This window comes from Diplotaxodon limnothrissa, linkage group LG20 (assembly GCF_057381915.1).
Source record: "Diplotaxodon limnothrissa isolate DT_005_m linkage group LG20, D_limnothrissa_male_GT1.1, whole genome shotgun sequence".
NCBI classification, from domain to species: Eukaryota; Metazoa; Chordata; class Actinopteri; order Cichliformes; family Cichlidae; genus Diplotaxodon; species Diplotaxodon limnothrissa.
In genome coordinates this window covers 12,333,406-12,347,080 of record NC_140615.1, presented here as the reverse complement: position 1 = coordinate 12,347,080, position 13,675 = coordinate 12,333,406, and the positions used below count along the sequence as shown (strand labels likewise).

Sequence of the window (13,675 nt, the reverse complement as noted above, 5' to 3'; positions counted from 1 at the left end):
TGACCTTTCTCATGTGGTTTCTGAATAAGTGGGACTTTAGTATTTCTCTGCTTTTGGTAAGCATTAAAGGTTCTTTGAGCACTCTGTTCTGTTGGATGAAGACCTTTGTGTTATGCAGAATGAGAGAGCTGTGAATGGAATGACTTTTTAAAAAAAAATTGGCTGAACTATAACAACAAAGCAGAACTCTTGTGGTCTGGGTTCCTCTATTGAGGACGTAGACCCCTTCCAAAGGACCTCAGGCTCATTAAGGGCTTCTTACATGCTGCTGTGCTGTTAAATTTACCCTTTAAATGTTCTTTCTGTCAGCTTCTTCATAAATAATAGGGTTTTTGGTTTGTTTGTTTTTTACCTCAGCTGGTAGGTGCAATTGAAAATTTGACTCTACACTGTCAGCCAGTTCTCTTAAGTTTAACCAACTCGCTGTGATGACTTTGTATTAACACCGGGCCAAAACAATGAGTGGATTTATCTTCCATCTGTAAATAAACTCTGTCTGGCAATCCTCAGCACAGTAAGACCATTGTCTGAGCCGACCTCTAAAGGAGCTGGGCCTGGTAAAAGGGCAAAACTCCAGTGACCCAACTTGGCACAGCCGAAGGCCGTATGTGAAATTTTAGTGTGGAAACATACAGTGGGTGTTGGCCTCACTAGCGTGGAGACTCGCTGGCTGTTGATTACTGCAAAACAGATGTTCTAACTAGTGAGATGGCTCTGGCTGCATACAGTTTTGCTCAAAGATAGTAAGCAGGCACGGGTGCTTCTGTCCAAACTTAAATACACAGTCTGATTTATTCTTCTGAAATCACGCAAAGAATTGGACAGTCGCTTGTGTTTAATGTAACTTGTCGTATTTGTTTGGGGAAAAGAGATGATTGAGCATTTCCCTGGATACAGTTAAATCTTAGCTTCTTGGAACACTTTGCAAAGAGCAAAGGTTTTCTAGAAGAGGGATCCTATAAAACCAGTATTGGCTCACTTTTACACTGACTGACACTTTTTGATGTAAAAGTTGAGACTTTAGGATAGGCCTTTGATTAGCTCAAAATACGAGCCACTATGGACATATACAGGATAATGGTTGGTGGGGGCAGGAAAGAAGTTCTGACGCAGAACGGGATGGGGTTGTGTTGCTCAGGAAGGCAGTGGGTACTCATCTGCACATCCCACTGATGGGAAATCCCTTAGACTTTCCTGTCTATATTTTTAGTTTAATGGCTTTATTATTTGTTTATCTTCTCAAAATCCACTGCACAGGAGGCAAAGAGGCTTCTGGACTATACGGAACAAAACCGGTTTCCATTTGCCTGAAAAGTCCCAAGCTGGCAAGATTTTTCTGCTTTTGGAATCCATTTTATTTGTCCCTCTTATCCATCACTGTAACTACATCACGCATATTCCTCTCCAAAATCAGTGTTTCATGGGGGCTTTTCTTGCAGTCTTTTTTTCACTGAGAAGAGGGCAACATTCCTGCTCGTCTTCCAGAAATCTGCATAAGAGCCATAGTTTGCTGTGAACCAAACCTTAAATACCATAGACTGACAAGAAGGCAGAGAAAAACACTGGCAAATATAACTCTGTGGAATTCTACTTAACCATCAAAAAGTGGCATTCCTATAAGCAGCCAAATCCTCTGCTGACAAATTTTTAAGGGGTAGCCACAATCACTGTAGGCCAAATTTACAAGAGACTATTAAAGGAGCAGTAGCTGGAGCTGCTTAAAAATTGTTTTCAGGCTTCCTGTTATCCCGCTCTGAGTGTTGTGATGAACAAAATGTTGTAAACTCTTCCATTGCCTCGATGACATCTTACTGTATTCGCCTCTCCTCCCGTCCCACCCATTCCCTCTGCAGCTATTTTTCCTCAGCTAAAAGTTCAAGTTTATTCTGCTGTTGTTGTCCCTCTTAAAAGATTTGTATTCGTTACCCCTGCAAGGATATGAAGGTGCGCACAAATGAGCATAAACAAGTCTGTGTAAAGGTCGCATAAACTGACAATGTACAGTAATCAAGCCAGGGGTAGAAAGTGTGTTGACATGAGGCTGTGCTGGGTGGAAACAGCTGGCCATTTCTGTGGATTTCAGTGCAATATCAAACACTAACACAGTTTGTGTCCTCGGCACAAGTTGGTCACGCACTGCACAACTGATGCAATGTTTGACAGTGTGAAATATGGACAGAAATGTGTTGCTGTGTGTGTGTGCGCGCACATACATATTAGGCTATTTACTGCTCGCATGCACATACACACACGCGTCACTGTGAGTGGGGTATACTGAATGTAAGTGATTTACAGCTCACTGACGAGACTGTAAAAATCATCCGGCACAGTGTCAATGACCATGGGGACCGCAACTGTGCTTGTGAGAACTTGTTCAGCCCTGGAGGGGGAGGTCCACAAAAAAACCACAGAGAAATTAATGTTGCATGTCTGTTGAGCAGAAGCAGCAGAGTGTAAATGGATCGTGATGTGACAGGGAGCTTTGGGCCCGGTTTTAGCAAGGCTGCATTCAAATAAATAAATATGTCCAACTCATCACAAACATAATTTGTCAGGGACGTCCGACTCTTTCTTAAATCATGACACAATACAAGCAAGCATGATTCAATGTTTGCACTTGTCTTTTATCGCCAGTTACAATTACACAATGTTTCCAATACAGATGATTATAAAGAAATTTCAGCTCTCATAATGCTTCTGAATCACTGACTGCACTGTAGTGGGGTTGTTTAGTTTCTAGGTGTGTGTATTGGGATGGGCGTGCCTACTGTCAGTGTCTTACTGGAAGAATACAAGTATTTGAACACGATGCGTCACAGAAGAATTCAGAGCTTTGTTTGGTCCCACTTGAATTCTAACATCCTCTTCCATCCATTTATTCCCTCCTACAGTCCGTTTTCCTCCTTGTTTGTGTCTCTCACACACATACAATATTAATAGTTTCCATGTTGAATCATACAGTAGGTGACTTCATGCATGCCTGTGCGTAATTGTCCACTTTATTTACTTTCTACATGTAAATCTTACTTTAGTTTTTAAAAAGGCACAATGGTTGAACACAGAGAATAGTCTGCATGGAGAGCTGTTTACCTTTTTTCCACTCTCAAGACTGTGTGCCGTGTAATTTCACAGATTCACTCCCAGTGGTTTGAATGCTGAAAGTATTTGTGGTTGCTCTTGGTAAACCAGAGGTTTCCTTAATCTTTCGGATAGCTGGAATACTTGGTAGTCTTACCGTTATAGTAAATAAGATAAATGCAAAAGTCTAAATATTACTCTTTGAGGACAAAATCTACAAGTATGTCACAAGACAATATATAATAAAAAAAAGTTATATTTGTACAAATCCTTTGTTTCTATTCGTATTTCTGAATTTTTCAATTGTTACAAACCCTGTATTAGACAGTTCTTCCCTTTGGCGAGTCCTTTTAATGAGTTGTGAGCAAAAAACTGTTAAGTGACTTTTTTGGTGGGTTCTCTATTTCCAGACTCTGTTAATGGGGTAATCTGAAGACTTAACTCTTGTCCTGGATCAGATTCAAGATGTTGACGCCTGGATAGTGGAGCCTATTTACTATTCTGAGTTACAGGGGAGACAGGAGAGAGGAGGAGTGAAAAGCTAAAGAGCGAGTTGTGTCAAGTAACAGTAACCACGAGGAAGTTCAAGGAGTCCTACCTTCAAAATAAACGGATCAGTTGCTCACATGCTTCAGCAGTGTTGACTGATTTGATTGCTTTTCCACGCTGTGCAGAAACAAGTTTATAGGCAGCTTAAATGTTCTGGGAAATATTGGGAATCATGCAACCACACCACACATGCAAACTTTGTTTTCCAGTTTCAAAAAAGTTGACTTTTCTAGCAAAGCATTAGAATCATGAAAGTGGCTGGCTACACATCCAAACAAACTTACTAATGTTTTCACGACTGGGTTCAAGCACTGATACATATGCTTGAATCCAAGTTGATATGATCTTTTTCTCCCACATGAACCCTGCTCTTGTTTGTGAAGTATGTGAAACCTTAGTTCTGCTTCATTTAGAACCCCATTGCCCCATATAACATGATACTAATTGAGAAAATTGGGTTTTTGAAGCCTTAAAAGACTAGATTTTTAAATTCTTTTCTGGAGAGTTCCAATTACTCCAGTGACGGAGTGATTTTAATTTTTTTGGTTAAAGTTTTGCTACTCCATACTGAAGAGGTCAGGATGAATCTGGAGCCATTTGTAAAACTCAGTGGAGGCTCAGTCATGGTTTGGGGCTACATTTCAGTCAGTGGTGTTGGAGATCTTGTCAAAACTGATGCAATTATGAATGCAGAAAGGTACCATCAGATTTGGATCCACTATGCAATACAAGGCAGAAAGAATCTGATTAGCAGCTTTATGACACCATGACAACCATAGAAAACACTCTGCCAAACCAGTAAAGGCATACCTGGATAGAAACACACAGTGGACTGGTCTCCACAGAGCCTGGAGCTCAACATTATTGAAGCAGTGTGATCACCTCGACAGAGAGCAGAACAAAAAGCAGCCAAGATCCAAAGAGGAGCTTTGAATGTCCTTCAAGACTTCTGGAGAAATATTCCTAAAGACTACTTAAAGAAATTACAAGGTTGACTCTTGAGGAATAGTGATAGTCTGAAAGGAAACCTTCTGAATGAACTGTTTTTAGGTTTTGTTTAATGTCTGTTTTAAATTTTTTTTAAAATGAAGCGCTGAACATGATTTATTTTTACATTTGTAAAATGTAAAATAAAATTATTTTGACAGTTATAAAAATAAAAGGGCCTGGGTTTGTTTCCCTTAATAGTATTATTTTGTTACGGCGGTAATTAGGCTGCTTAACATCAAAATAACATAATCATTAAAGACACCCCCCCCCCCCCCCCCCCCCCTTTAAAAAAAACGATTTGGTTCCTCTCAGGCAGAAATCCATTCCGCTTTGCTTCGCAGTAAGACATCTTATTTTGAAAGTGTTCCCGGAATTTTTGGTTTCGCTTCGTGTCCCGAGCGCGGGCGAAGCGCGTTTGGGTTAATCAGGAGCGTCCAAACCTTACGCACGCAGTCTGGAAGTTTTCGCTCCAGTTTAAGTTTAACTCCCAGTGACTCCGGTTACAGACAGCGTGGTCATGGTCAGAGAAGAAGAAAGATAAGAAGCAAAATAAAAAAAGCCGGGCTGAATGTGACTCATACAGGCTGAATTATGCCTCTGCCTGTGATTTACTAACCCGGAGTGCGCTCCTCAGGCTGGATGTATGGTTGACTGAAGAAGCCCTAACATTTGTCCCACATATATATTTTCTTCCGTGGAGCTAACTCGTAAGAGTTCTGATGGAGGGCCACATGTTATTTGCGTGGATGCTGATGTGTTTGCTTCTGCGGCCCTCAACCGCACAGAACAGCCCACCTGAAGGAGGTAAGCGCCGTTGATTCAGTGGAAACCAGTCTAATTATAATTATTTGCATTGCATAACAGGGGGGCGATAGCGACTAGCAGACAAAAACATTTTTTTTAAAAGAGGAAGATTACAAATAAAACAATGTGAGCCACAATAATCTGTAATTTTTGTAAATAAAGCGACTTAAAGCGTTGGTGCCACATAATAAAAGGAATACAGCTGGGCTCGGGGCGGATTAGGGTGGGGTTGACATTACACCAGTGTTCTCAGTAAAGTGGCATGACTCCAGGTATTGAATTATCTGTTGATGAAATCTTACAGCCAGGAGTAGCGACTTCATACAGTAGGGCTAGGGGCATGGGTGGGGGCACTCTGATCGACCACGCAGGCATGCTGAGGATGGCTTCAGGTGCTCCCGGGAATTCTCAGGTTATTGTCAGTTGATGACATCTCAGGGCTTTACAACAGACTTCTAATAAGGGGAAGACCAAATAACCTCCAGGTCTGCTGGAAAAGGTTTTTTGTTTTTAAAGGATAATTCTGGTTAATGTTAGTAGAACACAAGAGTGCAAAGAATGACAGATTTGATGCATCTTATGGGTTTTTTTTCTAAACATGCACAATAAGATGCTCCTCTTTATAAGATGTTTTTAATTCTGATCAGTAACTGCTGATTTGCAGACTCCAAATCTAAACCAATCCTATCAGCTCTTATCATAGCAGTGCCTTTGTGCCATTCTGGCAAAGCTCATGACCGCAAAGTGTCAGAGATTTCCCCAGGTGGTGATGGCACCGGCAGGTTTCTTAGTGAGAGTGGATATTTATGAGTGTCTGTAGTTAGGGATATGCTGATGCTTTGCTGTTCCATTTATAGGGATACGATGAGATAACTTGGTCTACGGTAATTGGGCTTTATATAAATGTACTTGCTGTTTTTACTCTAGTTAAATAAAGGTCTTATGTCTGTAACCTTTAACAACAGTTATAAATCACTAATAATTAACCATATGTCTAATAAAGGCTCAAAAAGTAAAGTTATACTATGCTCTAAACCCAGGATGTCAAACTTATTTTCTGTTTACTTTGATGTGAGTGGGCCAGACCTGTGTAAAGACATTTAAGTCTATGTTTCAACCCCACCCCATGTCTTAATAGAAAAAGAAGCGCAATTTCAAGAGAAATGTTGCTGTAGTGTAGCACATGAGAGAATTCTTGCAGCACTAACAAATAAATGTGTAACAAAGTTCTAGTAGTTCATTATCCAGACTGTCCTGTAAACAGAAAATCTGTTTTCTGACTGCGTGCTGATAGTAAAAAACAAAACAAAAAAACCCCAGAAACTTATGTAGTAGGTAGATTACTTTAGTGTGGTATAGAGATCTTTATCAGAAGGAAAAAGCTGTAAAACTTACATTTTAACAAATCCTGAATTAACGCTCTCCTTCCCATTTTCCAAAGCTGCCCAGTTTACTGCCCGATTCGGGCCCCCTGGGCTCTATATTTGGCACCCCTGCTTTAGACCTTAGACTGTCTGAAAATGAAGTAGCTTATTGTATTGTATTATACTGAGGCAGTGCCTTGTACCTTCCAGAGACCAGTCATCAACCACTGGTACCAATTCTGTGCCTTATATTTTTTGGCTGCTTCTGGTTGTTCCCATGTTACAAAGCGTCACCAGTGTGGGTAGCTCTGCATGTTTCTATTTTGCAGAGTTTCATGCTTCTCATGACAAAACCCCAAGGGGGGATTTTTGCATTACGAGCTGCAGTCAAACCAGCGACACCACTACACTGCGAATGTAACGGTACAAAAACAAGGTCATTTAAAGAAAATGTGCAAAATTAGACAGGAATACCACTCAATTTTATTCATTTAAACTTCTATAGTGCTTTTCTACTCTTGTTCAAGCTTTATCTTTTTCATATCGTTCTCATCCCAACATGCAACCTATTTAAATCTTCACTGTGTTTTTAGCCCCAAAAAACCCCCTCATAACATACTCATATGTTTTTGTAAGGTGCTCAGCCTGATCTGCTTGCTGTTTTACTCACGCTTCATTTTTCTCCATCACATCATTAGCTAAGATCTGTAGTGCATGCGATAACCCGAGACAGCATTCAACCACGGCAATAAAGAACGATAAAATGGCTCGCTCCAGCAGTAGGTCTGAAGATAAAGGCGTACCTGCACAAACGCAGAGGTAAGGGGCTCCTATACGCAACAGCACTCTTGCTCCAAACAAGAGTGATGTAAGGAATTCTTTAGGTTGATAGAGGGGGAAAAGGCAGCAAGCATGCAGGCTGGCATGTGTGCACACACGCTTGATTTGTGTGTATACATGCTTCGCTGCTCAGCTTTCAACACCTTGAAGCCTAGTCCACACCTCATGTCAAGCGTTGGACCTTGACATATTTAAAAAATGAGACACTGAATTACACGCCTATATAACTGTATTTTCTGCAGTCATATATGTGTAGTCCAAAGTCTTCATCTTAAAAGTTTCTGATTTCTCGAGTGACGATTTTAACAGTAGGCAGGATTTCTTTTGGATCTGTGCACAATCTGTAGATTTGAAGCTAAGTTCTGCTTGTTGTGCTACTGTTTCCTGCTCTGTATATGGTCATCCAGCATTCCTCTTCATCCCTCACATGAAACTGGCAGTACCCCCCAGCTTCATTCCTCTCCTTTTAACGCCTTTTATTTCCCTCGTCCCGCCTCCTTTCTCCACTCCCTCCCTCTCTCCCACCAGTACCCAGCACAGCTACTGTCATGCCTGTTCCTCTACTTTGGGCATTGTTGCTTCTGTTATAAGATATGCAAAATTAGGGAGTGGGAAAAAAAATAATCCACCCGTAGCTTTGTGCTTGGATGCCTTTAATCCATTATCCAACTTTGAAGTTACAGTATCATGATGCCTGCATCAGTTTTGTACTTCCTCTGTTTGTTTTACAGTCTTCTTATCTCCAAAACCACAGCCTATTTTGGGGGGTTTTGCTTTTAACTTTCTTCTGCTTTCATGTAAAACAAACAATTTTCTCTATAAGATTTGTTCACTGTGACACTGTTTTTCTCTCTCATAAAAACAGGATGGAAATGTGTGTAGAGGGAAGCACGAAAAGAGACCTGTGGAAAAACAGAATCATAGAGAGTTGTTGGCGCAAGTCAGTAACTGATTCCGCTCGCCTGATATGCATATTAATGACTGTATTGATGTTTGTTGCTTCTCCACAGTGCTGAACTGCTGTGAGGGGGACGTCCTCTTCTTGGTGGATTCCTCGGGGAGTGTGTCATCCTACGAGCACTCCCGAATGCTAGCCTTCCTGTCCGAGCTCATCTCCCCCTTTTCGCTGGGAGAGGACCAGGTAAGGGTAGGACTTCTGCAGGTGGGCACCAAACCACGTCTCGAGTTCGGCTTTGATAAATACAGCACCCAAAGTGGCCTTCAGGCCGCTTTGAAAACCATCAAGCCTCTCAGGGGGGACACCAACACAGTTGAGGCGCTGAAAATGGTGAAGGAGTGGGTCCTGCGTCCTGGAAAGGCTGGCGGCGCCCGGGAAAATCTCCCGAGGGTGCTAGTGTGGCTGACTGATGGGGTAAAACCAGGGGATGTGACTGGACCGATGGCCCAGCTTCGGGATGATGGTGTGGCCGTGCTGGTCGTGTCCACTGGCCATGGCAACTACCAGGTGTTGAGGCAGGTGGTGAGCCCACCTGTGGAGGACCACCTGCACTTTGTGGACATTGACGATATGAGCATCATCACAAAGGAATTCCGGGATGCCATTATTGGTGAGTACAGCATGGGTAGTGTCTTTATGTGTTGCAAATAAAAGATTTAAAGAATGAACAGATAATTAGAATTTGTTGTTGGACTGAACACAACACACATTCTGCTCAATAAAAAAATGTGTATCTGCACATGCCTGTACTACAGAGACTGGGAAAAATATTATTTATGATTGATCCTGACCAATTAAAGCTGGATTGCTCGTACGCTTCAGTAGCTTTGAGAAACCCCCCTTCCATTCAAACAGCTACAATAACACTTATATCCTGCCTCAGTGATGTATTACATGTCTCTCTGTGCTTCTCCCTAATTCCACACATGCTCTTGAAGACAAGGAGACCAACTAGCCGGGACACTCTGTGTGCATGTGTATGAGTCCCTGTAATGAGATAGGCCAATCTATTAATGGATTAATGATTCAACATCTCTTTCTGCTCCATCCAACACTATGCCCAACATGACACACACACATATATATTTATATATAGAGACCTGGAAGATGAGCCATTTCTCTGGATGGATTAGGTAACTGCCATAACACTCACAAGGGTCACTACAGCATTTATACAACAGCTGTAAGATATGATGCATAATAGAAAATAGGGCTTGTGTAGAACAAGGTGGAATGCATCAGTCCTTGCTGGGTGCATAAGGATTTAATCACAGATATCAGTGCATCTGGGAAAATTGTTATTTTGTTGCAGGGCCTCACTGGGTTGGCTATTTCAGGTTGTCTCAGTGCTGTCGCTGTGAATGCATTTAGGTTTCAAAGTCTGGGAGTCTATGTGAGTAGCTGACTGAAGCCAAGGCATTTTTAGCGCTCCTTCTGTCCTGTCACCATCATTTCTCCTCCTTTTTGAAAATTAAAAATGATAACTCAACCCCAACAACGTGTGCACGCGCTAACACGAGATCCTGCCGTCTCCAACAGAGATCATCCGCGCTGAACGAATTCACGTTCGAGACGTCTCCACCAGCTCCGCCACACTGCAGTGGCGACCCGTTCTGTCCGGGTTGACGGGCCACTATGAGATCCTCTTCAAAGAACTTCGGAGAGGAGTCGGTGGGGTTGAGACCAGTAGGCCTGATGTATTCACTGGAGGACCTCCGTACCAGAGACTTACCCAGACTGCGGATTCCAGCACTGCCAGGTTAACTGGCCTGAAGCCTGACACCAACTATATCGCCATACTGAGACCAGAGTCCAACGAACAAGCCTTTAACGACCTCCATGTCACCTTCAGAACTAGACCAGGTTGAGTTCTCTCTATATATACGCTTGCTTTGCAAGTTGCACAAAACCTTTTCAGTGGTTTGCTATAAATATAAAAAGTCAAAGTTCTAATTTGCTTTTGCAGTCTCTCAAATTTAGGAATTTGCTCTTTTTATCTGTTCTGCATGCAACACTGTCAATTTTGTTGACATTCTGAATGAAATGTCTTTGTTATAGGCCCACAATAAGAAAATAAAAGCTAAATCCACTGCAATTAAAAAGCTTGTGTAAAAGATTTTATTTTGTGGTTCGGTGAAGAAGAAAAAATTCAAAGTGAAAATCATCATATTCTCCTCATATTTTTTCTACTGCCTCAGCAATTGTTCTTGTCTCTCTTACACACCAGAGGTGCTGAGCCCAGCTGTGGTAACAGTTTCCGAGCCTGGACAAAGCAGTGTTCGGGTCAGCTGGGGTCCTCTCCAACCAGGGATGGTTGAGAGTTACTCTGTTGAGTATTCAGCCCTGCCCACGGGTAAAGTGCACTATGTCCAACTGAGTCGAAGTCAGAACTCTACTCTGCTCAGAAACCTCCAACCAGATACCACTTACTTGGTCACTGTTACTGCCAGGCACGCCTCAGGAAAGGAGAAAGCCATGTCTGTCAAAGTGTGCACTCAAGAAGGTGAGGTCAAATTAGGTCATAATCCCACTCCTTCATTGTCTTATTCATTCTGCATCCTAAATTCCAGATAATTGTAGTTCCGTTCAGTTCTGAAATGGTCAGTTCTCCTGCTGTTTTGTTTTTTTGCTTCACTGCTTTATAGTTCTCTTTCCTTTCGAAATATAACCAAACTTTTGAATGGTCTCTGTCTCTAGTGACTCCAGCGCTGGCAGACCTCCAGTTGACTACAGTGGGTAGTGACTCAGTAGAGGTTGAATGGAACGGTGGCACATCTCGCTTGAGGGGCTACTGGCTCACCTGGGAGGGACAGCAAAGCTCTGCCCCTGGTCAGCGCTCCTCCCTCTACTTGCCACCCGACTCCCTCTCAACACGGCTCACGCACCTGCCCCCTTCGGCTAGAGTGTGCGTGTCACCCATTTACCGGACGGCACGGGGAGAGGGACTGTGTTGCACGGCACAGTTTCACTCAGGTGAGTGCGGGCCTGGTAGATTAAAAAGCACCAAGGAATTGAATTTTTTTTAAGTTAGTTGGTTAATATATTATGGATTAGTTTGAAGTTTTTCTACAAAACACTGAGGCCAAAAGAAAATTAAAAAATTATACAAAGCAAAAACTCATGCACTATTTTGGTACAGTATCAAACCATGCATATAGTAGATTTCAATTAGTACCTCAGTAGAGCAGAGTTCACATAAGTCTTGTTTATTGAGATCAGACCATTGAAAAAAAACATCTTTCTCTGGGATCCTTTTCCTGGTTTAGGTGGGTAACCCACAGGCCTCACCAGCAACAGCTACTAAATATTAATAGTCTTTAAAATTACTTATTTAAATGTAATTTTGCACTGCAGCAAACTCTGCAAGTGAAAGTTGCTCTGTATTGTGAGTGGAAGCAGAAATCACAGTTAGTTATTTTAATTCCTTAATAAATGCCCCATGTGTGCACTTTGTATGTAAGTTTGAGAGCTTAAAATGTATAAATACTAATATCTCAGCTGCTTCTTTCCTTCTTTTCCTTTAGATGCATTAGTGTATGGCTACCAATCATAGCACCCTGAGACTGCAACTGTACCTTACCAAACATGGAGGGACGAAGGCGAGAAGAATGCTGACTTTCATCCATAATTCTTTTCCCTGCCTTTCCCCTCTGTGGAAATCCTCCAGGAGTGACGTGTGGGTTGGCTTACCGAACACTCATGTGGAAACTATGGACACTTAAGAGTAGTCGGGGGGGAAAAACAGCCACATGCTGACTGCAATCTGCGACACAAAGCAATAACTACTTTCCTGTTTTTATCTTCTCATCTGGTTTGCCCCTGTACTAAATGATGCTTCACATTAAGGACGTGCATTAAAGAAACATAATTTGTAGGTGTGTTTCGCAGCTACGGAGAAGGGTGTGATGGGAATGTTGAGGTTTTATGTGGCTTGTTTTGAAAAAGGGGTTCCCACCATATGCGGGCCATGTGTTCAAATCTGCTCCCTCCCCCAAATCCGCATAACGCACAGAAAACATCTGATTTACATTTTTGATGAATGCAATGAATTCTGCTTCAGTTGACAATATTCAAAAGATTAAAGCTTTGGGCAGATTCAGTTACGATTGCTTTGACCTTTCAAGATATTATAAAAACACCAACCACGTGCTGAAAGTAGAGGGATGCTGTATATGATGTGCAGATCTGTGTAGCTGAGAGTAGCCTTCTACCGATGTCTTGTACATCCAGTAATATTTATTAATCTGAAAATCATGCAAATATAAGAATCTATAACTTCTTCACAGACATGCTCTTTACATTTTAAGACTTTCTTTTATAGCTAGTCTCTGCTGCCCCCTACTGAAAAGATTACAGGCTTCTCTTTTACTGTATACTGAAAACATGTATTTTATGCTGACTGCCTTTGGAATTTAATACCAGCTTTCAATAAAGTCATTTTGTAATTTTGTTTACATATTTGGTTGTTTATTTTAAATTTTAGCATATAACAATACTACTGACTGGAAAAACAGCCAAGTCTGATGGGTATGTGTGGAGGTGGACCTCACAGACTAAAAACTACTGCTGATGCTTTTTGAGCTGGAGGTGTTAAAAGTCCAGGTGACTGATTTTGAACACCCAGACTCCGCCTGCTCTCGAAGCCACTCTAATCTGTGCAGGGTCTTCTCCAAACAACAAAGCTCTAGAATTGATCTTTTGAAATAAATTTAGACAACTTTTTTTCATTTTGGTTTATTATTTTATTACTGTGATTTTTTTATCGAGGCAGCTGATTTAGTCTATCACAACACTGAGGAAAATGTAGCACACCTCTGTTGAGGCTCCTTTAAATTTTAGATGAAAAACGGTTGTGTGTGACAGATTTGCTGTCATGCTTTGGGACACGTTTGATTTTCTGTAGGTACATGGCATCATAAACAAATGGTTCAGTGTCATGGGGAAGGACACTTCAGTAACATTAGCAGCCCTTCAAGCTTGTGTTGTTGTTTTCAGTTACTTCTTTTTTCATCACATCATTGGAGATTCTAAAACTCAAAAAAAATTGATAAACTATATTTTGTCATGTTTCGGCTGTGTGCAGGCAGGAGAA

General features: G+C 41.6%; 1 protein-coding gene across 1 annotated transcript; it reads left to right on the top strand.

Moving 5' to 3' along the window:
- Nucleotides 1–5,057: 5,057 nt before the first annotated feature.
- On the top strand, nucleotides 5,058–12,999 carry vwa1 (von Willebrand factor A domain containing 1). The gene is made up of 6 exons (XM_085344579.1): nucleotides 5,058–5,421; nucleotides 8,636–9,193; nucleotides 10,123–10,446; nucleotides 10,811–11,086; nucleotides 11,281–11,556; nucleotides 12,108–12,999. Exons 1-6 carry the CDS (start codon nucleotides 5,337–5,339, stop codon nucleotides 12,134–12,136), a joined length of 1,548 nt encoding a protein of 515 aa, XP_085200705.1. The 5' UTR covers nucleotides 5,058–5,336; the 3' UTR covers nucleotides 12,137–12,999.
- The last annotated feature ends 676 nt before the right edge of the window (nucleotides 13,000–13,675 follow it).

Coding starts and splice junctions, on each gene's coding strand:
- vwa1 (XM_085344579.1), top strand. CDS start 5,337: ATGGAGGGCCACATGTTATTTGCGTGGATGCTGATGTGTTTGCTTCTG. Junction 11,087..11,280: donor CAAAGTGTGCACTCAAGAAG/GTGAGGTCAAAT, acceptor CTCTGTCTCTAG/TGACTCCAGCGCTGGCAGAC. Junction 11,557..12,107: donor CACGGCACAGTTTCACTCAG/GTGAGTGCGGGC, acceptor CTTTTCCTTTAG/ATGCATTAGTGTATGGCTAC.